This window comes from Trichosurus vulpecula, chromosome 3, assembly GCF_011100635.1.
Source record: "Trichosurus vulpecula isolate mTriVul1 chromosome 3, mTriVul1.pri, whole genome shotgun sequence".
Lineage (NCBI taxonomy): Eukaryota > Metazoa > Chordata > Mammalia > Diprotodontia > Phalangeridae > Trichosurus > Trichosurus vulpecula.
The window spans coordinates 204,595,091-204,620,159 of NC_050575.1; the positions used below are offsets into that span (position 1 = coordinate 204,595,091).

A 25,069-nucleotide genomic window follows, 5' to 3' on the forward strand; every position below is an offset into this window, starting at 1 on the left:
CAAGTGCACATGATAGACAGGAAGCAAATCTTCCCAGCTTTATTTACAAAGTTACAAGCTGCCAAAATCCTGACACAAAGTGGAGTACTGGCATGAAGGAAGCCTGAGACCTTTTAGCTCCAGGCCCTACCTTTACAAGAGTCCCCTGGCATTACCCAGGTCTTCTCTCTACATGTGGTTCAGCCTAAGTGACATCATTGCCACAGCTCATCTGTGAGGGCAGTTTCCATCTTCCCAGCTCAGGACCCCACGTCCAGGCCTCCTCCTAGGTCATCATCATCCTCAGTGCTGAAGCCAGAAAAGCTGATGGGCTGACAGGCTAGGTTTCTTAGGTTCACCAGGCAGGCAGTCTGGGTGGTGCTGAAGTTGGGAACAGCAACCAGCAGGACAGTTTGTTCCTCAGGCCCTGCAGAGATCAAATGGAGGAGAAATGGGGACTCATCTGAAACCCCTGAACCATCTCAATGGACATCGAAAAGGGAGGCAGACTCTTGGAGGCAGTCTTTAAGTGAAGACCTAAGCTATCCCTTTTATTAGGACATATTTAGATGGAAATCCCAGAGCTCTTTGGGAACTAGGCTAGTCTCAGAGAAACCACAGCAGACAGGGGACTTTGAATTAATAATATAACCAGCACAATACATAATACATAATATATAATCATCTACCAGAATTTCCAAGGATCAAGGAAACTACCTAGGATTGGGCCCTGGGCATTTTCAGGTCTTAATAAACAGGTTCAGATTAGCATCTACATTCTTGGTGAGCTAATTGACTGAAAGCACCTTCATTCTACTGAAACCAGCCCTAAGACTCCAGAAAGAAGAGCTTGGGCTAGTTTCAGGGTAGCAAATATTAATAATAACTACCACCCTGTATTTATATAGTGTTTTACTTGGCAAAACTAAACACATCCATGATCTTACTTCATCTTCATAACAATTCCATAAGGTAGGCAGAACAGAATTTTACAGATGAAGGGGAGTTCAGAGAGGCTAAATGATTTGCCCAAGACCATGCAGCTGTTGGATGACAGAGCTGAAACTCAGCCCAAGTCTTCTGACTCCCAACTCTAGTCTATCCACTATATCACACTGTTCTAGAATGCTAGAAATCCACCCCATTTGTGTGTGTGTGTGTGTGTGTGTGTGAGATATGTTCTAATCTACATGAGACACTATTAGGCCCAAATGAAGATATATCCTCTTATGTAACGGTCTGACTTTTAGTGTCCTTGGCATAGATAGAACTAACCTCTGATGATTTTGGAGCGGAAATTAGGAGTGTTGCCACAGAAGTAAACATGAGGGCACTCAGGGAAGATGAATGGGTCTGTTTTGTAGAAGGGGTAACATCCTGGAAGGGGGAAAATACATAAAAAAACAAATGGTCAAAAGATCAAAAAGTCATAAAGAGAAAAACTATCTCAGGTGTCACTTGATTTCAACTTTATGAGCCCTTGGGGCAGATGGGAAGAGATATATAGTTCTAAGAGGCCTCAAGTTCCTGAACTTTTGGGTCCTTTAGTCCTATAACAAGCCTGGGTTGTATACAAGAAAAACCTGAGGTGCCTCAGAACTGGCTTCTGGAATCACCTCTAGTTCTAAATCCCTTACTCAAATAGTTACTGTTTACTGTCATAAAGGACAAAAAGAATATAAATCCATGCCAAAGAATCGCTAATCCTTCCTGATCCTTCCCATGCTCTCAATCCCCTGTACCTGACTATGAGTGTCATTACCAAGAGTGTCAGGTGCAGTGGGGCTGATGTGGCCCACTCGGAGGGTCCATTCCAGGATCTCCAGATGATCCTCCATGCTGCTATACCGGAAAATGTCACTCACATTCTGTCCCGATGTCCCCAGGAATCTGTAAGGCAAATTTCAAGCTAGTTCTATTCTAACACAGTCCTTCTCTGTCCTTGGATATGATATAGTCACATTCTACCCTATGATCCTTATAGGCTTGCACGATCCCTGAAGACCCAGCTGTCTGCTGAAGGTCACTTTGGGCTCTTGTGATTGGTGTGGTCCAGTCTTTAAGTCGGAAAGTTACAAACACCAGTGCCACTTCCCACCTCCACTTGCAATTCCCACTAAAACATGTACCTTCCCCTAACAGTTCAGTCTCTAGTAAAATTAGAAAAAATTTTCAGCTTGGAGTCAAACCATCTCAGAAGTACCTGACTCCATCAATGGTGGCCTGGTAGGGGTTGGTGACCAGCTGCAGTGTTGAATAGGCAGAAGCCAGCGGGAACATGCAAGGATGAAGTGGCTGTTGAGGTAGCGTGTAGTTTGTTGGGTCAAATTCACCAGGCATCACATCCACAGGCACTGAGGCCTAGCACAGCAGAGAACAGGAAAATAAATTTGTCAATATTTACCCCAAATCCTTATTCCCAAATTCCAAATTCCCACCGACTACAAGCCATTTGTTGCCTGATTCCAGTTCTAAGGATGCGATTTCTAATAGTAACTATAGTCTCCAGTATGCTTACACTTAATTGGAGTAGGATCTCATCCAACATCTTGATGGCTTCCACACTAGCTGCCTGTGTTTTCTTAGTTAAGTATTTAGCCTGGAAGCAGAAATCCCAATAGTCAATGTCAGTCCCCAAAGAAAGTGTGGATCAAACAATTTTCCCCCGAGTCCTGCACTCTGCTAGGCAGTGCAGAATGGAACCCAGTAACCAAGGACAAAGCCAAGAGTCCTGTGCTGTAGACTTCACCACCTCTACAGCCGTTAGCCCTCTCTCTTCAAAGTAGAAAGGTGAGCCTTATGTCAAATAAGTCCCACCATGCACCTCCAGAGAAAGAACTGATGGAGTCTGAATACAGATCAGAGAATACTATATTTCACCTTATTTTTTCATAGGTTGTTTTTTGGTCTGTGTCTTCTTTCAGAATATGACTAACATAAAATATAGTTTTGCACAACTGCAAACCTATGTAACCAGTATCAATTTGCTTAATGTATCAGGGAGAGTGTAGGGAAGGGAGGGAGAGAATTCGGAACTCAAAATTTTAAAAAATGAATGTTTGAAATTGTTTTTACATGTAATTGGGAAAAAATAAAATACTATTTTAAAAAAAGAAAAGAAAAAATAGGTCTCACTGTCTGAGCTATTTAAGGAGGGACAGAAGGGAAGAATTTATGCTATTACATACTCTATTTTCCTGATAACACAATCAGGCCAGGTTCCAAACAAAGAAGGTACAGCAGCCACTCTGGGAAGTTTATCACTAGAACCTGTATCCTTTTTAATTCCAAATTCCCCAAAGAAGTTCACTCACCACAGGGATGACCGTCTCCCTCCCCCCCGCCCCGCCCCGGGCATAGGACAAAAATTTACAGGAAGTGCCAGACCTCTCTTCAGGAGAAGGTCCAGGGAGAATTCAGACAGGGAGAATCCATACCTTACTGATAGAGTCTCTGCTCTGTGTGTTCTGACTGAGTAAGTTCCCAGCAAGAATGACACGAGAGATGTGGGCAGCACTGCTCTGTTCTCCTTCATCGCCCAGCTGTCCTGTCACTACATCCACCATCAACTGGGTCCCCAGCAGGCTCTCACCACTGCATCCGCCCAGGCCCAGCCCAGATACCAGCAGCACAAATCTGCGGGAGAAGATCAGTTGTCTCCTAAGGCTAAGTTGGTGCTTGTGTTCTTCTGGGTGGTCCCCAAAGGAGAAGGGGGAATTTCGGGGAATTCAGTGGAATTTCAGGGAAAATTCCCAAGCCTGATTATAGACAGATAGGATAGGATTACTCTATAGTGTTTCAGGAAAACAAGGCATTTGATGTTCTTGGTACTGTGAAATGAGGCTTTATAGCCCCTGAGGCAGCAGTCAAGTTAAAAGGTATAGCACAACTCTGAGTCAAAAGATAGCCAAGAGCTGCAACTAAAAGCAGGTTAAATGTTAAAGCATTAAAACCTCACCTGTCTGCATCAGGTACTGCCATAGGTTTCTGGGGTGGCAGGTCAGCAAAACAATGATCCTCCACCAGGAACTTGCCATCATCTTGCACAGAGCCCAACACTGCCAGCACTATTCCTGAAGAGCAGGGTAGATCAGGGTGCCAGAGTTAAACGGAGGAGCCTAGAGGTGCAGCCACCTTCCCTTGTCACATAGCAGCACAGCAAGGAAGTGTTCGTTATTGTCAAGACTATACTAACCCCTAATCATCCTCCATCTCTTAGGGTGAGGGACGCTGTAGCCTTCTTGGTGATGCTACCATTGGACAGAAGAGAGTAGCCTCCTTCTTCATCTATACCCATCTGGATCCTCCCTGCTCCTTATAGGCATATATTTTGGTTTTTTAATCAATCCACAAAAATCTGCCTTCTTTTCCTCCCACACTAAATTCCTCATCCCTCCTCTCTAACCCTTGTTCCAAACGTGTAGTCAAGCAAAACAGATTTCGGTATTGGTCATATGCAAAATACGTATCTCATTTTGCACTCTGAGTCCCTTACCGGTCTATCAGCAGATGGGTGGCATGTGCCCCCACTAGGTCTAATTACAATGTCCATCCTCTCCATGAGTGCAAGTAAATAAGCACACACTTGCACCATGTTTGTTGTTGTTGTTGAGTCGTTTTTAATCATATTCAACACTTTGTGACCCCATTTGGGGTTTTCTTCGGAGAGATACCAGAGTAGCTTGCCATTTCCTTCTCCAGCTCATTTTAGAGGTGAGGAAACTGAGGCAAACAGGGTTAAATGACTTGCCTGGGGTCACATAGCTATTAAATATCTGAGGCCGGATAGGAACTCAGGAAGAGGAGTCTTCCTGGACTCCAGGCCCAGCACCCCATCTTCTGTCCACCTGGCTCCATACACTTGTACCATGTACCTGTTACCAATCTGGACACATCAATAGTGCCTTCCAGTTTGATGCGTTGTAATTCATCTTCCAGAATCAGCTCATCGTCTGGGTGGATATATTTGCTCCGAGGAGGCTGGGGCAGCAGATTATGCTGGGATATCAAAATGGAGGGGTTTTTAGGGTCAAAGTTGCTACAGCTCAAATTTCTTACAATTTAATAACCCACTTAGCCTTTATACTCAGCCTTGTTGCTTCCTTCCTGTATTCAAGTGGCCTTCTGTTCCTTCAAATGCCAGTCCTATTCTTCCTATGTCCATTGTATAAAATCTGACTTGCAGAGCCCAAAGGGCTGAGAGGCCTACATGTTTGGGCTCCATGGGGTAATGCTGGCTAGGTTTGTATCTGAACATATCTCTTCAAGAACAGCCTTCAAACCTATGATAACCTCCTTGTTCTAACCCCCAACCAGACTCTTCCAGTTTTAGCTTTCCCTTCCCAAGAGCATGGTAAGGAGATTAACTGTGAGGCTGTGAGGTAAAAAAACTCACCTCTTCACTGATTTCCCGAAGGATGGAAGGCTGCAGCTGCATGGACTTGAAGAGAGTCCCCACCACACAACATTTCTCCCCAGGCTGCAGTTCACAGAGCTTCCTTACATTTACTTCACTACCTGTGGATAGCAATGGTTATGTCATTTATCAAGGCTCAAGGAAAAGTCAATAGGAAGGGCCATAAGGATTGGCCTCCGGACTCCCTCAACCTTTACCCACAGCAAAGGTCCATTCAAGATACAGCCTCACAAGAGAACACTTTAACAGAATCCTAATCCTTCAAGCAACATGGATGTGCCTTCTTTTCACAAAGTGGAGGACAGCAGTTAACAAAGCAAGAAAACTTGGTGCCCACTAGTAGCAACAAAGGTACTCTGTGGCACCACAAGAAGACAGATGAACTAATGATGTGGTCCTGAACTAGAGAAGCTAGAGAAGGAACTTAAAGTACTCCACCTGTGATGCGATAGCCCAGACCAAATCAAAACAGAACAAAAAGATTTGGGAAAAAAACATCTTTCCTCAGAATTTTCTTCCTTTTGGAAAATGGGTAGGAAAGGTAAAAGGGATTATGAGGTCTGAAAAAATAATAATAAAATATTTAAGATAAAGTGTCATAGCTCTGGCCATCTTTTCAGACACTGCTAGCTGTATGATCCTGGACAAGTCACTTCACCTCTGTTTGCCTCAGTTTCCTCTACTGTAAAATGGAAATAGCAGCACCTACCTGCCAGGGTTGTTGTTAGGATCAAATGAGGTAATACCTGTAGAGTGCTTAGCACAGTGTGTGGCACATAGTGAGAGCTACATAAGTGTTAGCCATTAATTGTTATGTTCTTATATAGATGCAAAGAGGAAAAAAAGACCGCATGTTATAAACAGGTAGTGCCTAACTTACACCCACATTCCAAAAGTTTGGAATTATTATATATTTTATATATATATATATATATATATCTATATTGTAACTTAGAACACATAGAAACAATGTTACGAGTGAAGGTGAAGTGCCCAGGCCAGATGGAAACACTGATACTTAGGAACCTCTAAGTCACTCTCCTCTGGCCCAGTCTCCCCCTCCACTGTGTTCCAGGCCATCATCCTTGGTCATGTTGATCTTCGCATTAATGACTTAATACCCTGACCTCACAGAACTTTCAGAGCTCATTACCTTCATGACCACCAGCACCACTTGTTTTCTGTCACCAATAGGCCCAGCACATCCGGGACAGTATCATGACTCAGGACTTCCCTCGATTTAAGATTCTGAACTTTGAATTCTATTCTCTGACCACACCACAAACTCCCAGCTGTTTCTCTCTCATATTCTCCCACACCTTAGTAAACCTGTTAATCTTCATGATGACTTCAGTTTTTTAACATTACTATACTTCTAATCCATCACTGGCTTTATTTGTCTCCCTACCTACATTGGACTGTGGGGTCAGTGTTTCCAGAGTTCAGCTGCCACCACCCTAGAATTCCCTGCCTCCTTTACTTGACACTCCCTTTCTGCTAAACCTTCCAGTCTTGGGTAACTCCACTATTTGTTTTCTCCACTCCTTCCCCACCACAGAGTATAGCTAGAGGAAGTAGTAAAAAAAAAAAAAACAAGGTGATTAAGTCTACTACAAACACCTGTTTTCTAACTTCATCTAGGTCGTCAGTACTAAGTGACAACTCTTTTAATCACCTCTTATAAAGCACAATGTCTTGCACATAGCAAGTGCTTAATAAATGCTTACGAAATTGAATTTCTTGTTGCATTATTCCCCATAACAGCTATTCTAAACCTTTTCCACTCTTCTCAGTCCCTTACACCAACCTCTGCCCCTACCCACACCTAAGCAGGTAACTACATCTTTTCCTACATTACTGAGATCAAGATCAGCCAGTGTGACCTCAACTTTTTTCCTCTATCCCTCAAAATATCACCAATGTCCAGGGGTGGCCTTCTTCATTGCCAAAGCATTGCCCCTGTACTCGTACTCTTGGATCCATCCTTTTTTTCCTCCTCCAGACCCCTTTTTCTTTCCCAGTTACTTTCCCCCCACCTACATACATACTTGTCTTCATTTTCTTTTAAAAGCAAACCAAAACCCTTTCCTGAAGCAATGCTCCCATCCCTGCCCTCCCTTTCACTGACAGACTTCTAGAAAGAGATGGCTACATTCACTGCCCTTTACCTACTTCAGCCCCATTCATTCCTCAACCCTTCATACTCTAGCTTCAGTCACACCACTCTACAAGTTGCTCTCTCAAACGTGACCAATTTAATTCAACAAGTATCTGTTAATGTAAGACACCAATGGCCATGATGCTAATAATCACTTTCTCCTTGATCTCTCTTCTCCCCTAGCTTCTGAGGCACTGTGCTGACTTCTACCTCTGATAATAGCCTGTCTACTCTTTCTCCAACCACTGCCTAAGTATAAACAATCCCAAAGGTTTGGGCCCCTTCTTTCCCTCAGTAATCTCATGCACTCTCACTTTGACTATCACTTCTATGCAGGTGATTCCCCACACTGATTTCTTTCCCAAGTTCCAGGTTCATATTTTTTGCAGCTGACTGCAGAATTTCTGATAATGGCACCTACTATCCTCCCAGATACCCGTACTTGAAATCTGAGTTATCTTTAACACTTCCTTCTTCCTATATCCAGTCATTAGATCCTACTGATTCTGTCTCTCGAAGCCATCACATCCTTACTAATCCCACGGTTAACCACTTGAATTTAGAATATCAATACATTTTGTTTGCAAGGGTCTCTCATCCCTGCAATCATAACTCCGCTACTTAGATTTTCCATTGTCAATGGAATATAGTCCACAATTATTAGCCTGGTCTTTAAGGCCCTACATAATCTTGCTCTTGTTTCTTCCTCTACCCTTATCCCATACTACTGTCTTAACAAAAAGTATACTACAACCAACCTAAATTAGATGTTATTATCACAACTTATCATGAATTTTCCTTTTTGTTCATGATACTTTCTATGGCTGGAATGCATTCCCTCCAAACTCATCTCTAACTGCTGAAATCCTAACTAGCTCAAATACCACCTCTTTTAAGAAGCTTTCTCTGCTCCCCACCCACCTCACCCCCAGATCTCCCCCACCCTTAGCCTTAGGACAAATGATCTTGCCTTCCTTGGTAACCTCATAGCACTTTATGCTTTTCTTACAGGATTTAATCACATTTTTGTTTTGGGGTGGGGCGGGGTTATGGCTTCAAATATTAGTTCCTTGACTAGACAGCAAGGTCCTTGTGGGGATGGGCTGTGTATTATTTAGCTTTATTTATTCCCCTCTGATACATAGCAGGTACTCAACAAACTGTTTATTAAACTGAATTGAAAATAATGGATAAAGAAGCCTACAGAGGAACTGGGCCTAGGACAGAAAATGTGGCATGGTAACTAGGTGACGCATTGCATTTCATACAGAGGGAGAATAAAACATTGAGAGAAAGAAGCTTTCTTGATACAACCCAGCAAACAAGCATCTAAAGGAATTCAGGTTTGGGAGAGAAAATTAATCTGAACATATTAATATGAAAAACACAAAGAAAGAAATTAATATACAAATAGTTACAACAGTACAGCCTAGAAGTGTATAAAAAGCAAAGCCAATGGGGATGGAATCATGCCGTTATAATCCATTCTACCCCTTTACTTCTAAACGGAAAAAGGAGAAGCTGTAGGGAAGGAGCACCTGATATGAGCAGAAATGGCCTGGAACTCAGGGACTAGCTCCTTCAGAAAGATTAAAGCAGTTGTGGCTAATGGAGAAGAGAGGCATAGGCCTTACAAGGATGTGAGGACGGAGAAGCAGAGAAGAAAATCTAGGGGAAAGAAGAAAACTTTGAAAAGAGAGAAAATCTAGCTAAAGACAAAAAAAATCTTCCTTGGCTAGCAAACTGTGGAATCACTACGATGGAAGGATGTGGAAGACTGCCTAAAGAAAGAACTTCTCTAATTCTCTCTCAATAACTCTAAGAAAAGCCTATCACTTTCTAGTGGGTGTAAACACAATAACAGCTAATAGTTAACACGTATACTGACAACTACGTGCCAGGAATTGTGCTAAAAGCCGTACAAATATTCTCTAATTTGATCCTCACAACAATCCTGTGAGGTAGCTGCTATTATTATCTCCCATTTTACAGATGAGGAAACTGACGCAAACAGTGACTCGCCCAGGTTCACATGGCTAGTCAACGTCTGAGGCAGGATTTGAATTCAGGTCTTCCTGACTCCACTGTGCCACCTCGCTGCCCCTTAACTAACAGACTAATAAAAGCATTCCCCAAACTTCTGTCACTCACTCCAACGTTGCCGAGCCCGGTTCACCAGGAGAGGCGTCATATGAACAAGGCGGGTGGCATAGATGTGGGCATACTGCCGGCTAAAGCTTCGCTCCCCCAAACGAAAAGGCTGGGAAGAGTTAGTGTAAGTTGTCACGGGTACTCGAGCAAAGGTGGAGGACTCTGTTGATGGTGGAGACAAGAGTGTGTGGGCCTTCTTTGAAGCTTGCTCCGAAAACATGGCCAAGTCCTCGGGTAGGTTTTCACCTGAGGAATGCTGCACCTAAATAAAGGAGAAATTGGTCACTGTGTATTTTCAAAAGGCTTCCTCTACCTACTCACCACTAGCCTCGTTTAGTACACAGTATCAGGGAGGTACATGGGAGGTAAAGAGACAGGTCTAGGAGAAACCGGCTTAAAATGGGGTAAAATATCTTCTGGCAAGATTACCATTTTCTTAAGGGCAGAGATCGTTCTGTTACATTTGTATTCCCTACAGCATTTGGGACAGTACACTGCACTTAGTAGGTGTTTATATTCAATTAAACAAACATTATTAAATGTTTGTTAATTAATAATAATAGCTAGCATTTATATAGCGCAAAGCAGTTGACAAATGTCTCACTTGATACTCACAACAACCCTGGGAGGTAAGTGCTATTATGATCCCCAGTATACAGATGAGGAAACTGAAGCAGTGGTTAAGTGACTTGCCCAGGGTCACATCACTAGTAAGCGTCTGAGACTAGATCTGAACTTCTGACTCCATGCCCAGTGCCCTATCCATTGGGACACCTAGCCTCCTAAATGAGTGTTAATGACAGAATGAAGACAGTCACCCAATAAAGATACCTATGTTTACCTCTGTAGTCACGTGGTGAAGGGGAAGGGAGAAACCAGGGCCAAGAGCACTTTTCTGCTTCCCAACTGGATTCAAATTGAGGTGGCTCAATGCAAGTTTACAAAATGATGGCATAAATTATAATTACACAAATTTCTGGAAAGAGAAATGGACCGGGAACCAAGAGACCTGAGATCTAATTCCACATATACTACGCCACCTATATGACCTTGGTGAAATGACTTAACCTCTCTGGGCCTCAATTTCCTTATCTGTAAAATAAAGGAGTTAGACCCGATGACTTGCAAGGTCCCTGTTCTGAATTTATCTTTACATCTTTTCCTTTTTGTGGCCCTAAGCAGGAGGAGGCCTGAGGTTTTTCATACCAGGCAGGGCTTTCCCAGTTCTAATCCTTAAGCTCCAAGGTATGGCTGAAGCTGCACACTGGTTCAGGAATGTAGCCATGTGTGTGACATGTCTCTCTTTATATACATAGATTTTTTTAAAATAGTGCTTTAAGGTTCACAAAGCACTTTCTTCACAACCATCAAGGGAAAAGGGGATGCTTTATTAACATATAAATATATTACTATATCATATATAATATTATTATATACTACTATATATATTACTATACAAATATATTACTATATTTGGAGTCAGAGAATCTGAGTTTAAATCCTAGCTATGCCATTTACCACCCTTTGCAAGTCACTTAACTCCTCTCTGGCCTCAGTTCATAAAATTTGTAACAACGAGGGGCTTGGACTAGATGACCTTCCAGCTCTAAATCTGTGCTATGAATTACGTGACATAAGAAGCATGGATATCATCAGTCCCACTTTACAGATGAGTAAACTGTGGCTCAGAGATACAATTTTGACCAGGGTACAGGATGTGGATTCACGTCTGGCACTAAGTAATCTCCCCGGTATTGAGGAGCAATTTGGCCTCACTGGAAGTAGGTTGAGAGGGAGAAGAGATACAGACTTAAGAACCAAAAGGGACCAAGTCCAACTTCATTTTAGTAATAAGCAAATCAAGACCCAGAAAGGAAGGTTTTCTCATCCAACTTCTTTACGGATGAGTAAACTGAGGCACAACGGGATTCAGTAATTTGCTCAAGAACATACAAATAGTGTCGGGGCCGGGGTGTAGACTCCAAATCCAGGGCTCTTAGGGGCACAGCGGTAAAGTAGAAAAAGCATTAGACTTGAGGTTAGCAAGAATCCAGCCTCTGACACTATCATGTCAGAGACGCAGCATGGTGCAAATGGAGGAGGGCCTGGGTTCAAATTCTGTCACTGACCGTTATCTTGGGCAAGTCACTTCACGTCTCTGGGCCTCAGTTTCCTCATTTGTAAAACGATGAGGTGGGGCTTGAGAAGCCTCTGAGGTCCCTTCCAACTCTGCAGCTATGATTTTCTGAGTGACTCGTGGTCATTTGGCCTTGGAGAACCGTGGAATGTGGATGCTGCCGAGATAACGTTATTAGTCCTTTTTCCGCAGACCTAGAAGCGCTAACGAGCCCCCCAAGGGTCCCGGTCCCCTCCCCGACCCCATCCCTGGCCCGGCCGGGCTCCGCTCACGCGGCCTTCCCGCCTCACACCCGGCTCAGCTGGGCCGGGCTCAGCTCCCAGCGCACGCTGGTCCGTCCGAGGTTCGGCTCCGCGGACTCCAGGGTCAGCAGAGCCCATGGGCTGGGCCGGGCCCGGCTGGACCCCACAGAACCGCCGGCGGCCTACACCGGAATCACTAACTTACCCGCTCGCGCGCCCGGCGACCACTTACTAGTAGCTCACCAGCCGCCAAGCCCGCGCTCCGCCCCGGAACCGGAGGCCGCGGCTCCGCCCCCCTCCCCAATTGGAGAGAGACTGCTCTAGCCACGCCTCCACTTCGACTCCAGCCTGGGCCACGCCCCCTTCTCATTCCCTGCGGCGGAGAGTGAGTATCTCGCTGAGGAACGCCTAGGCCACAGCCCCACCCCCTGGAATCAGGCTCCACCCCTTCACTTATTAGCCAGCACCCGGCAGGGAGAGAGAGTGGAGGCTGGGTCTTCCTTAGTTTGCGGCTGCGCACTTCTGGGCTCCCGCGCCTAGGAGGGCGGTGTATTTTCATGTCGGTTTTCATCATTATTACTTATGCTTCCATTGCGCCTTAAGGATTAGAGATTTCTCTCTTTTTCAAAATGAACCTAAGTCATTTCCAGGTGTTAAGAACACTGATGCTTATTCACAGAAATGCAAAAAATACGGGTTCACACCCCCTCCCTCCATCTTCCCGATAAATGAAGACTGACAGATGACAGGTGTGACTGGGAATTTCTGTCTTTCGCCTTTTTAAAAAATCACTATTACTATTCTTATTATTTGTATCCCCAGTTCTTAGCACAGCGCCTGACACACAATTTAAAAATGTTTTTTGACTGACCGATTCTTCCCATCTCCAAGCCCTCCCTAGGTGTGACTGACTGTGAGAGCTTGGAAGAGAACTTGGGCGTGAATGAATCACGGAATCATCCCATACATCAAGCATTAAATGCCTGTTATGTTGCAGGAACTGTGCTAAAAACAACAAATTGAGAAACAGTCCCAGTTCTCAAGGGGCTTACGTTCTTTGGCGGGGAGAGGGGAGCAGGGAACAACAAGCATTCCCAACATTTATTCAACAAGCATTTATTTAAGCCCCTATTATATGGAGAGCACTATGCTGGATTGGGCCAAAGTGGGAGTGATAAAGTTTATATAAGTATATAAAGTTTATATATGGCACAGTTCTTGTCCTCATGGGACTTACAACCAAATATAACAGTTGTTGACCAGGAAGAGATAGACCTTAGAGTCTATCTACTCTGACCCCCTCATACTCATATGAGTATATCATATACACATATCATGAGTATATCATTATAGAGATGGGTATGTCGAAGCTCTAGGAGGTGAAATCACTTTCCAAGTCACAAAACAAATTAGTAGCAGTGGCCAAATTCTCATAACTCCATCTAGTTAGACATCCATTCCATTACCTTTTGGAATCACGGTAAGCCTTAAGTACAATGGTGAAAGGAGTTTGATTTATGGCATCCACCTCGTTATGGCTCCCCCTGCCCTCCAACCCTTTTCTCCCAGTGTTTACTCCCTCTGCTTCTTCCCTAACTTATTTACATAATCGATCTGTGTCTGGAGACTTGTGCCCCCCACCCACTTCTCCCTAGACTGCGTCTCTCAGGTTTTGAGGGCAGTGAATACACAAATCTCAGGGATCCTAGGCGAAATAATGGCTTGGTATGTGCCCGGGTGCATAGACTTTCCAGGTAGAGGTTACAGAGTGGTGGCGGGATGGCAGCAGCAGTGAGGAAGGTCCCTTTCACTGTCTTGACCATGCCTGTGTGTCAGGCATGGAAGCTCCCCACTCCACTAGTAACAGAACAAAGGCAGTGAGAACAGGGGAGGTATTTTAGACCATAGTGCGCCCAGCAGAACAAGGAATTCTTGTCCAGATGAGCAGATGAGTCAGGAGGGGCAGAATGGAGGGATTCCTGCAGCCATGAAAGTGACACGCTCTAAATCTCGTGTGCAGCCATCAAACTGGTAAGGACCACGACTGAAAACTTCCCTTACGGAACGAGGAGTTGGGAAGTTTGCTTTAAGCTCCTGACCTGAACTGTCTGTTTCAACCTGAACCAGTAGCTCCAAAAAGTGAGGTTCCACCCCGGGGCCGGGGGGCGGGGGGCGGGGAGCGGAGGGCCGAGGAGGGAAGGGAGGTGGGGATTGAGTGGGCTTTCGTGCTTACACTTTATTACCTTTTTATTTAATACAACCAGACTGCTGATAACGTAATGGTTCGCTGTGTTCGTAAGTAGGAAAGCTAGGTTGGCGCTACTCTTTCCACGTTGGTGTGGGCGTGGCTTCCCGGAGACTTAATCGTGCTTTGCGGGTAGGACTTTCTGGCCTCCAGCCTTCCAGGGGTGTGCTTTCCTTTCACACCTATTAAAAAAGAGATTAATGGCAGATGCTTGCTTTACTCACTTCCAACCAGTTACCTTGTGCATGCTTACTGAATGCCTAATCCTATTCTTTCTCTGCTCTTGGATGTTGTTAAAATAAATCAATTTTTCTTTGTCAAATATGAGCCCTTAACCAGTAGTCACTGGCATTACCCCACTTAAGAAGAGCATCCGCACACTGGCACAAATAGTTTAGCAAATCTGTTGTTCCAGCTTTATCACATCTGCAAGCTTAAGAAATAAAGTAGACTGTTAAAACAAAGCTAAATCTGCTAGGTGGTACAATGGTTAGAGCGCCATACCTGGAGTTGGAAGACTCATCTTCCTGAGTTCAAATCCGGCCTCAGACACTTACTAGCTATGTGATCCTGGGCAAGTCACGTAATCCTGTTTGCCTCAGTTTCCTCATCTGTAAAATGAGGTGGAGAAGGAAATGGCAAACTTCCCCAGTATCTTTGCAAAGAAAACCCCAAATGGGGTCACGAAGAGTCTGACATGACTCAAATGACTGAACAGCAACAAAAATCCTTCTCAGGCCAGAAGGAAGCACAAGGTCCAAAGTGAGAAAATGATCTGCCATGCACTTTCTTGGAAGAGAGGAAAAGGGGGGGGAGGGAAATGAAGGTACAATCTCCTCTAAATCTCCATGGATCCCTTCAAGCAGGTTCTTCCTTGAAGTAGTTTGTGTAACATCCACACTGCCCCAACTGGAGGCTTCATCTGGTCCCTTGGTACTCCCTTTGATAATCCGTGGCATCTCAATACCTCCCTTGTTTAACTTCTGTCTCCCTGACTCCTCTTGTTCTTCTGCTTCTTTTCCCCACAAATTCCTTAGCTCAGGGTAAAACTCTGGAAAATTAAGGTGGGATCATGGGAAATCTCCCATAGGCATCCATTCCCTGTTTTCTCATCTCCATGGTGATGTCTGGAAGCTGTGTGCCAAGAGGGTACCGGTAAGATTAACCTATAAAGGCTTTATTGACACAGCACCTGAAGAAGGAAGGGCATGACAAGTAGGTGGGGAAGGGCCAGTGAGGTTGAATAAATGGTACTGCTAGACAAGATATGTAAGAAACAGGAAGTAACAGTAAGGGAAGGAGTACTTTAGTGACAGCCATATCCTCTAGTATCTGGCAACTCAAAAAAGGAGCAAGCACTGGTCACAGCTTCCCCTACCATGGTTGTTGTTCCGTGGTGTCTGACTCCTTGTGACCTCATCTGGGATTTTCTTGCCAAAGTTACTGGAGTGGTTTGTATTTCCTTCTCCAGTCCATTTTACAGATGAGGAAACTCAGATAAACAGGGTTAAGCGACTTACCCAGGATCACATAGCTAGTAAGTATCTGAGGTCACATTTGAACTCAGATCTTCCTGACTCCAAACCCAATGCTACATCCACTGTGCCATCATGCTGCACCATATCCCCTACCAGTTGTATTTAAAAGGACTTTTCTTGTAAAAACTGAATGACACCAAAGCAACTAGGAAACATTTTATGCATAATTTTGTCTTCAATTTTTAAAATTTACTAGAAGCCCATGATGTAGTCTCTTCCCCTTCTGTGAATTCACCCATCTTTTTTTTCCTCCTCTTCTCTTTGAGTAGGAGAAGAAAAACAAGGAGAAAGATCAGGTAGAGATGGGGTGTCTCCAGCAGGGGTGGGTGGAGAAAGACCTTTTTTAAAATATTCCTTGGCTAGTTAGGTAATTGCTGCCTTTCCTGAGGCCCTATTGCCAGGCTTCATCTCAATAATGGACCTGCCTTCCAGGCATTAAAAATAGTTACCTACTGTCCCAGTCTTTCCCCTTTGGGCTCTAAGCTTCTGCTTCAATTAAAATGTACCTGTCACAAGTTTTGTTTTGTTCCCTCAAGGCCAGATTTCTACTTTCCTAGGAAAGAACCAGCAGAGATAAAGAAATAATTATTAATGCCAGCTAGAAGGTATAATGGATAGAGTGCTGAAATTAGAGTTAGAAAGTCCTGAGTTCAAATTCTGCCTTAAACACTTTCTAGCTGTGTAAGTCTGAGTAAGTCACTTAACCTCTCTCTCACACTCAGTTTCCTTATTTGTAAAATAGGGATAATAATAACACCTATAGTTGATGTAAGAATCGAATGAGATGACACATATAAAGTGCTTTTTAAACCATCAAATTCTATTTAAATGCTAGCTAGTGTTTTTTTGAGGCAATTGGCATTAAGTGATTTGCCCAAGGTCATACAGCTAGTAAGTGTCTGAGGCTGGATTTGAACTCAATTCCCCTGCCTCCAGGCTGGTGCTCTATTCAGTTCACCACCTAGCTTCCCCTGGTCTCCTAATTATTGTTACTAAATAGAGGAGTACTGTCCTCTTCCTATCCCAGGTGCCAATGAACATTCTAACAGTGATCTGGCAGAAACAGCACTCATATTTTTGTCTTCCTACATTCTTGTTTTGTTGTTATGGTAACTTGAAATGAAAGCAACACATTGGATTGATTTCTGGAGATATCTTGGCTTCTTAGCTATTAGAGAACCTGCTCCAGCTTGAGCTTGAGGAAAGGAGATGAATACGACAAGAAAAGGTGGCCTTGTCTGCCAGGGCTTCTGCCTGCCCCACATATGACCCAGGAGAGACCCTGATCAGATGTATACTCAAGTTCCCAGGGTCTTTTTGTGTGTAGGGCATGGGTCCTATCCAATCATTCAAATGTGGAATAGGATGAAAACCTACACTGAGCAGCTACATGCTACCTTTCTTTCTTTTAATTTTCTTGAAAACTGAAACATATGTCCGTCTCCTAAATTTCAAGAGCCATTGAAATGCGATGAGCTCTCTGGGGTAGGATGTGAGGGACAAATTATGAGAACTGTCCAAATGCTAGCAACATTGAATGTAGATCTTCTAGGAAGCATCATGGAAGAAGAATCTAGAGGGCTTGGTGGCACATAAAAATGAAAGAGGGAGAGAAAGACAGAGAAAGGGGAAGAGAGAGTAAAGAGGAAAAGCAGAGAGAGAGAGAGAGAGAGAGAGAGACAGAGACAGAGAGAGAGAGAGGGAGAGAGAGAACAAGAGAGAGAGACAGATACAGATAGACAAGGGAGGCAGATACAGAGACAAAGACAGAGAGGCAGGAGAGACAGAGACATCACAGAAATAAGAAACAGACAGATAGGAGAAGGAGGGAAGGATGGATGGAGGAAGGGAGAGTCAGACACAGAAACAGAGAGAGAATCAACTTTTAATATGGTTAGCCTGGGGACAGGATAGATGATACTGTCACTGTCAGAGAGATAAGACTTCTATTTTCAAACTTCAGCTTCAAGTGGCAGCTTTATGCCTACACAGAACATCTCCACAGACAGCAAGAAATTCAGGACTGGAGAGAGGGTGAGAGCATCAGGCTAGAGATTAGTTTGGCAGATGGAAGGTGAGAGGTTGTTGCAGACTCCTGGAATGGCATGGGTAGAAGAGAACTTGCAGTCAGAGGAGGGAGAAAAAGGGATGGGGGTGGGGGAGTGAAATGCAGAAGGGAAGCCAGAGGTATACTCCAAAGGTGCCTTTTTTCTTTGCATTGGCCATTCCATTCATCACCAGAACCTTAAAGGGAGGATGGGGAAGTTCCCTTTAGGTGACAGCTGTGAGAACCCAACTCCTTTTTTTGCCCCTTTATCTGTTCTCCGTTGTTGTTGTTTGTCCTTCGTTTTGGAAGAGGACCAGTGACAACATCGGGGTGATGTCTTGACTCTTGTAAATTGGGTTTAAGTGAGACAGAGTTGCACAAAATTGTCGGCCTTACTCTTTCTTCCATCAGAGTCCAATGGCAGGACAAAAGTCAAGATGCCTGGCAATGACCCAGGATGCAATGGATGACCTTGGCATCTTCTATGTCTCACCAAGGTCTAAGTGCTCCTGCTTCATCTGCCTTCATGGCCATTAGAACAGATTGTTCTCATCTGCCCATTCCATCAGGGAAAGTCTTCACATGCTTGAGGTAGACACCCCCCTAACTCGCCAATGGGTTTGAGAGGGTTGGTTACCTTTAACCTGGCTTAGCCTATCTGTCAAGACAGTTTACTGGGGTGTGGGTGCTGTACATGCTACAGCTTCTTGGAGCCACAGCTGAGAGTTGGGTGACGGTTAGAAAGAAAAGGTAGATGAGCAGCCCTGAAAAGGGCTCAGCAGGCCCTCACACCAGAGGTGTTAGTCCTCTCTAACACCTCATAAATACTACAGGTATTAAACAAGTTATTAGCACCATCATACTTAGCTTAGGCAGCTAGGTGGCTCAGTGGAAAGAGCTCTGGTCAGGAAGACCTGAATTCAAATTCAGCCTCAGATACTTCCTAGCTGTATGACCCTGGACTCTTTGTCCCAGTTTCCTCAATTGTAAAATGGGGATAAGAAAAGCACCTATCTCATAGGGTTGATGTCAGGATCAATGAAATACTATTTGTAAAGTGCTTAGCAAATTTCCTGGCACATAGTAGGAATCGTATAAATGCTTATTCCTCTCCCTTCCCTAAGCTACTGAGTAGAAGGTATATGGTAGAAGGATATGACTTTGACAAATGGACAGAAGGAAAGCCATTCCACTGTGAAGAGTGTTGAGGTTCTCTCTCTCTCTCTCTCTCTCTCTCTCTCTCTCTCTCTCTCTGTGTGTGTGTGGTCTGTGTGTGTGTGTGTGGTCTGTGTGTGTGTGTGTGTATGTAGGGCATAGTTCCTTCCTAGACCACATTTTTAAATTTCATTTTTTTTTGCCCCAAATGTAATTTCATTAGTATAGGGAACTCCCAGTGAGGAAATTCCCTTTACCAATGCAGACCAGCACCTGCTTTGAAATTTATCATCTTAGTTGCCTGCAGGGTACCGAGAAGCTCAATGACTCTCCAAGGTTCCACAGGCAATATTTCAGAAGTGGGATGTGAACCCAGGTCTTCTAGACTCTCTAGACACTGTGCCATTTTTAAAAGTTCTGAATTTAACAACTACTGACAAAAACAAACATTCACATATACTTCAGTCCTTGAGTGGATCAGTGAATCAGTGACCTCATTGATGTGGATTCTCTCTCCAACTTAACAAATGGCAATTCATCCCCACCTTCTCATCCCGTATGACTCCTGTCCATGTCCTTCCATATATCCTTCACCAAGGACCTACTCAATGAGCTAGAGCCTTTGTCTAGGACTTGAAACATTCTGCGGGTGCCAGTGGAGTGCTCAGGCCAGCCATTGACTATCTCTTACTCACCAACCTCTTCCTCTGAGCATGCATTTTCTGGGATGATAATTTTAATTATTTTATTTATTTTATTTTTTTGCAGGAGGGAAGGTAGGGCAATTGGGGTTAAGTGACTTGCCCAAGGTCACACAGTTAGTAAATGTGTCAAGTGTCTGAGGCCGGATTTGAACTCAGGTACTCCTGACTCCAGGGCCGGTACGCTACTCACTGTGCCACCTAGCTGCTCCGAAAACTTTAAAAACATATAAATATAAATGTTAAAAATCCAATCTATTCAATTTCAACAAATATTTAAGAAGTGTCTATTTTTTCACATCCCTGCAGATACGAAGATAAAATGAAAAATAGTTCTTGAAGCCCATCATCTAGGAAATAGTTAAATTGTGGTCTCTATATAAATGTAATGGAATATTATTGCACCTTAAGGATCCATGAATATGAGGAATAAAGAGAAGCATAACATGTCTTCATAAACAAGTCAACAAACATTTATTAGCTCTTACTACTGGCCAGGTATGGTGCTCAGGGTCAGGATTACATATACAAGCAAAAAAGAAAGACAACCCCTGCACTCAAAGAGCTTGCCTCACAATGGGCAAGATAACTCACAAAAGTAAGCTGAAGCGGGGAGGGGAGAGAGAAGGTCCTGGATGCAGGGGTGTGATGGAAACTTTAATGAACTGATACAGACTGAAGTAAGCCCAACCAGGGAAAGCAACATACACAATGACTACAATGATATAAATGAAAGGAACAGGACAAAACTTAATCAATAATCAGTCGACAAGCATTTATTAAGCACCTACTATGTGCCAGGCATTGTGCTAGTTGTTGGGGATATCAAAACAAAAATGAAATGGCCCCTGTCCTCAAAAGAGTTTACATTTTAACTGAGCTCTCTGTTATAACAATGACCAACGAGCTGATAAAATACGCCCTTTTCTTTGCAGAGGTGAGGAACAACAAATGTGGAATGTTACATCAAATGTCAGATTAGACTGATGCGTTGGATGATTTTGCTGAATTGCTGTTTTGTTCTCTGTTTTCAAATTTGAATTACATAGCAAGGTTCTCTGGGTAGGAGTGTGGGGAGGGATCTTTTGGGAAATGAAGGTGATGGGAAAACAGAAGATATGAATAAAAAGATCAAAAAAAGAAAAAAGTCTTTGTCCTCAAGGAGTTTTCACTTTCCTGGGAAGTTAAGTACAATATAGGAAAAGTAAGAAGGGAGAAAGCTCTAACAATGAACAGCTGAGGAGATCAGGGATGGCTTCTTGGAGAAAGTAGCCACTTGAATTAAGCCCTAAAGGAAGATAAGGATTCTGACAGGCAGAGATGAGGTGGGAAGGCCTTTTGGACATGGGGAATAGCTTGTATAAATTCATGGAGGCAGGAGGTGTAGTAACAAGGTGAAGAGGACAATTTTGCTGCATTCTAGAGTCCATGGAAGGGAATACAGCAATATGAAAGGAGATTGAAAAAGTAGCTAGCAGCCTGATTGTGGAGGGCTTTAAATGCCAGGCTGGGGAGTTTGGGTTTTAACAAACTGACTGACCATGGAGGGTGAAGGAGAGTGAAGAATCAAGGGTGGCTCCAAGGTTACCTCCCATGCCAGAAATGTTCTCTCTCCAATTCTGCCTTTTAGGGTCCTTTCAAAGGTCCCTTCAAGGTGTACGGAGCTCAGACGCCACTTGCCCAGGGTCTCCTGATTCTTTAAAACATGAAGTTCTGTAAATGATAGCATACAGAGACTATTAGTTCCTAAAGTACATTGGTGAAAGTCACGTTTGAGTAACAGCAAAGAGGCCAGTGTAGTGGGATCATCGAGTTCATGGAAGAGAATAAGGTATAAGAAAGCTGGAAGGGAACCAAGTTATGAAGAGTTTAAATGTGAAACGCAGAGGGATTTCTATTTGATGCTGGAGGTAATAAGGAACCACTGAGACTCATTGAATAGTGGAGCTGTGTGTGATGTGGTCAGACCTATGCTTTATAAAAATCACCTTGCAACTGAGAGAAGGCTGGATCAGAGTGGTTAGAGACTTGAGGTAGGGAGGTCAGTTAGGAGGATACTACACATGTGGGTGAGAGCTGATGAGGGCTTGAAATGGGATAATGTCTACGTGAGTGAAGAGAAGGAGATGTGTACAAGAGATGTCGTAAAGGTAGAAATGAGAGAATTTGGTGATGGATTGTCTATCTGAGGTGCAGAGAATGAGGAACTGAGGAGGACAACAAGGTCACAGGCTTGGGTGTCCTTAATAGTATAGTAATAAGGAAGCTTCAAAGAGGGGAGATATGTCTACAGATGCAATTTGTAATGAAAACAGAAGTTTTAGGGTCCCTTTGTCCTGGGTGTTCTAGGACAACTGGCTCTTGAGTTCAAACATTCATCTGCTTCTTGGTGCTGCTCCTCGGGTCCAGGAAAAACACACACACACACACACACACACACACGTGCACACACACATACACAAACATATATGGTCTGCTCTCCACATGCCCCGGACCTGAATGATTCATACCTCATTTTAATCAATCTGATATCTAAGGATCTATGTTTACCAGAAAACTAAATTTGTGTTGTAAATATTTGTCATGAAATTTTTCATTTTCAAATATAATTCAGCTGACAAAAAAATTGATTCATACCCAGGATTTCAGAAACTCATCTAGTACATAAGAGGGAGAATGGGAGAGCTCCAGGTGTCAGGGCTTCACTGAGAAGGAAGAGCTTCTAATAGGCTCTTATTAGACCAGTCAGAGTCTGTGGAGTAGAGAGGGACTGAATTCCAAAGTAGCTCCCTTGAGTTTCTCAGCTCCTTCCTTCTAAACTTGTATATCCATGAGGTAATACAAATTTTGTGTTGGGCCTGAAAGGTATCAGGGATCACAATAAGAGGAAGTAAAAGACTGGGAGCCGCTCCCCACCTTCATGACAGTAAGTCACTTATTTCACCACAAGCTTGTAAGAATCAAGTGAATTCATGCGTTGGAAAGATGGGGTTTGCCTGTTTTGATGCTCCCAAGGTGTGTTTGTTTGGGGACAGGTGAGGAGGGGAGGGAGGCATAACCAAGGAATTGAGGAAAGATTATATAAGGCCCTGTGGGACAGAGCTAGGGATTCTCTGGAATGTCAGAGTGTTGCCCCACTGGCAAATCTAAATTAAGTTCTCTTGGGAGGGGTTGTGAGTTGTGTGTGTATGTGTGTTTTCTGTATCTTTTTACGGTCTCCTTTGAATCAATCACACTTTTAGTGGGAAGAAATAAAGATTGTCCTCTACCCAATGTGAATTTGTGACAATTTGAGTTTGCGGGGAGCTGAAGACCCAGTTACCCACACTTGTAAAAGATGCTTAATAAATGCTCGCTGAAGCTGGGGAGGGGAATAAGCATTTATATAGTGCCTATTTTTGTCTTGCCACTGGACTTGGAAGATTCTGGAAGAGAGAGTGAGGCCGATGACTTTGTGCAACTCTGCCTCACTTATATCCAATTCATGCGGGAGTCGTGACATTACCCCTGACATCATCGGTCCTCTTCAAAAGCAAAGGACAAACAACTGTGTGCCAGATGCTATGCTAAGTCCTTTACAAAGTATTACCACATTTAATCCTCGCAATAATCCTGCGAGGTAGAGGCTAATTATCCCATTTTGCATTTGTGGGAAACTGAGGCAAACTGAAGTTAAGTGTTTTGCTCAGGATCACACAACTACTAAGTATTTGAGGCTGGATTTGAACTCAAGTCATCTTGACTCCAGGCCCAGTGCTCTCTCCACTGACCCACCCGGCTGCCTAGATATGAATGAATCTAGACATGAGCATATTTGGAAACTGATCAGAATAAACTTGGGGGAAGGGGGAGAGGAGGTACAAGCTAAAGAGAAAATGACCTTTGGAATCTGGTTCATGTGAACTCAAGACTTGGGGAGCCACAGGCCCACAGGTTGTATCTTGCAGCCAGTTCTCTGGGGCAACCTTGAGGCACTGAGTGTTGCTTCCAACCAAGTAACCATTTCCTGAGTATTTTGACCCCAAAGTGCCACTTAGCCCTTAGGGAAAATAATAATGATAAAGCTTTACATTTTTTTGGTGCTTTACATTTTTCTTTTCAAAAATAATTAATTTAATAAATAATTTAATTTTTAACATTCATTTAAAAATATAAGTTCCAAATTTTCTCCTTCCTTCTCTTCATTTGATATAGGTTATATATGTGCAATCATGCAAAACATTTCCATATTAATCATGTTGTGAAAGAAAAAAGTTGGCAAAAAATTACAGTTTGCAAAAGGAAAAAAGAACCAAAAAAATAAAGAAAATAAAAATAGTCTGCTTCAGTCTGCATTCAGACTCCATCAGTTTTTTTATGGATATGGATGGCATTTTCCTTCATGAGTCTTTTGGAATTGTCTTAGATCATTGTATTGCTGAGAAGAGCTAAGTCAATCAAAGCTGATCATCTCACAGTGTTGCTATTACTGGGTAAAATGTTCTCCTGGTTCTGTTCACTTCATTCAGTATCAGTTCATTTAAGACTTTCCAGGTTTTTCTGAAATCTGCCGGCTCATCATTTCTTATAGTATTCCATTACAATCATATACCAAAACCTGTTCAGCCATTCCCCAATTGATAGGTATCCTCTCAATTTCCAATCCTCTGCCACCACAGAAAGGGGTGCTATATTTTTGTGTATGTGGGTCCTTTTCTCTTTTTTATGATCTCTTTGGGATACAGACCTAGAAGTGGTATTGCTGGATCGAAGGATATGCACAGCTTTATAGACCTTTGGGCATAGTTGCAAATTGCTCTCCAGAATGGTTGGATCAGTTCACAATTCTATCAACAGTGAATCAGTGTCCCAATTTTCCCACATCCCCTCCAACATTTATCCTTTTTCTTTTCTGTCATATAAGCCAATCTGAGAGGCATGTGGTGGTATCTCGGTTGTTTTCATTTGCATTTCTCTAATTGATAGTGGTTTAGAGCATATTTTGATATGACTATAGATGCTGCTTTACATTTTTCAAATCACTTTCATTTGTCTCGTAGGTATCTGGTGGGGTAAGCAATATTTACAATTAACAGTATTAATAGTACTGTTGTTTTGTTATCTCCATTTTACGGATGAGAAAACTGAGGTTCAGAGACTGAGGAAGCAACAACTTGAATCCATTCTTCCCCTCTCAATCCACACCACTTTTTCCGTTACTCTGCATTGCCTCCATCTGTCCCTCTAGCAGCATCCCCCCCACACTTCTCCCAAACACAAGACAAGACTGCATTAGATCTTAGCATCTGTGTTTTATTGAG

General features: G+C 43.3%; 1 protein-coding gene across 2 annotated transcripts; it reads right to left on the minus strand.

The window, feature by feature from the left end:
* Positions 1-5: 5 nt before the first annotated feature.
* On the minus strand, positions 6-12,352 carry POLD2 (DNA polymerase delta 2, accessory subunit). Of its 2 annotated transcripts, none has more exons than XM_036751209.1 (11): positions 12,289-12,352; positions 9,705-9,966; positions 5,375-5,496; positions 4,854-4,977; positions 3,938-4,052; positions 3,417-3,615; positions 2,498-2,578; positions 2,183-2,340; positions 1,742-1,869; positions 1,255-1,356; positions 6-406 (listed from the first exon to the last, which is right to left on the minus strand). In XM_036751209.1, the coding sequence occupies exons 2-11, from the start codon at positions 9,922-9,924 to the stop codon at positions 240-242; spliced, it is 1,416 nt and encodes a 471-aa protein (XP_036607104.1). In that variant the 5' UTR covers positions 9,925-9,966; positions 12,289-12,352; the 3' UTR covers positions 6-239. The 2 variants fall into 2 exon arrangements, with proteins under 2 accessions (XP_036607104.1, XP_036607103.1); XM_036751208.1 differs by having other exon boundaries at positions 11,834-12,292.
* Positions 12,353-25,069: the final 12,717 nt, after the last annotated feature.

Bases quoted from the DNA above. Each gene is read 5' to 3' on its own strand.
- POLD2 (XM_036751209.1), bottom strand. From the start codon at position 9,924: ATGTTTTCGGAGCAAGCTTCAAAGAAGGCCCACACACTCTTGTCTCCA. The intron at 5,497-9,704 runs GTGAGTGACAGA...TGCTATCCACAG, and splicing joins CCGGGCTCGGCAACGTTGGA to GTAGTGAAGTAAATGTAAGG. The intron at 3,616-3,937 runs GTGAGGTTTTAA...CTTCTCCCGCAG, and splicing joins GCAGTACCTGATGCAGACAG to ATTTGTGCTGCTGGTATCTG.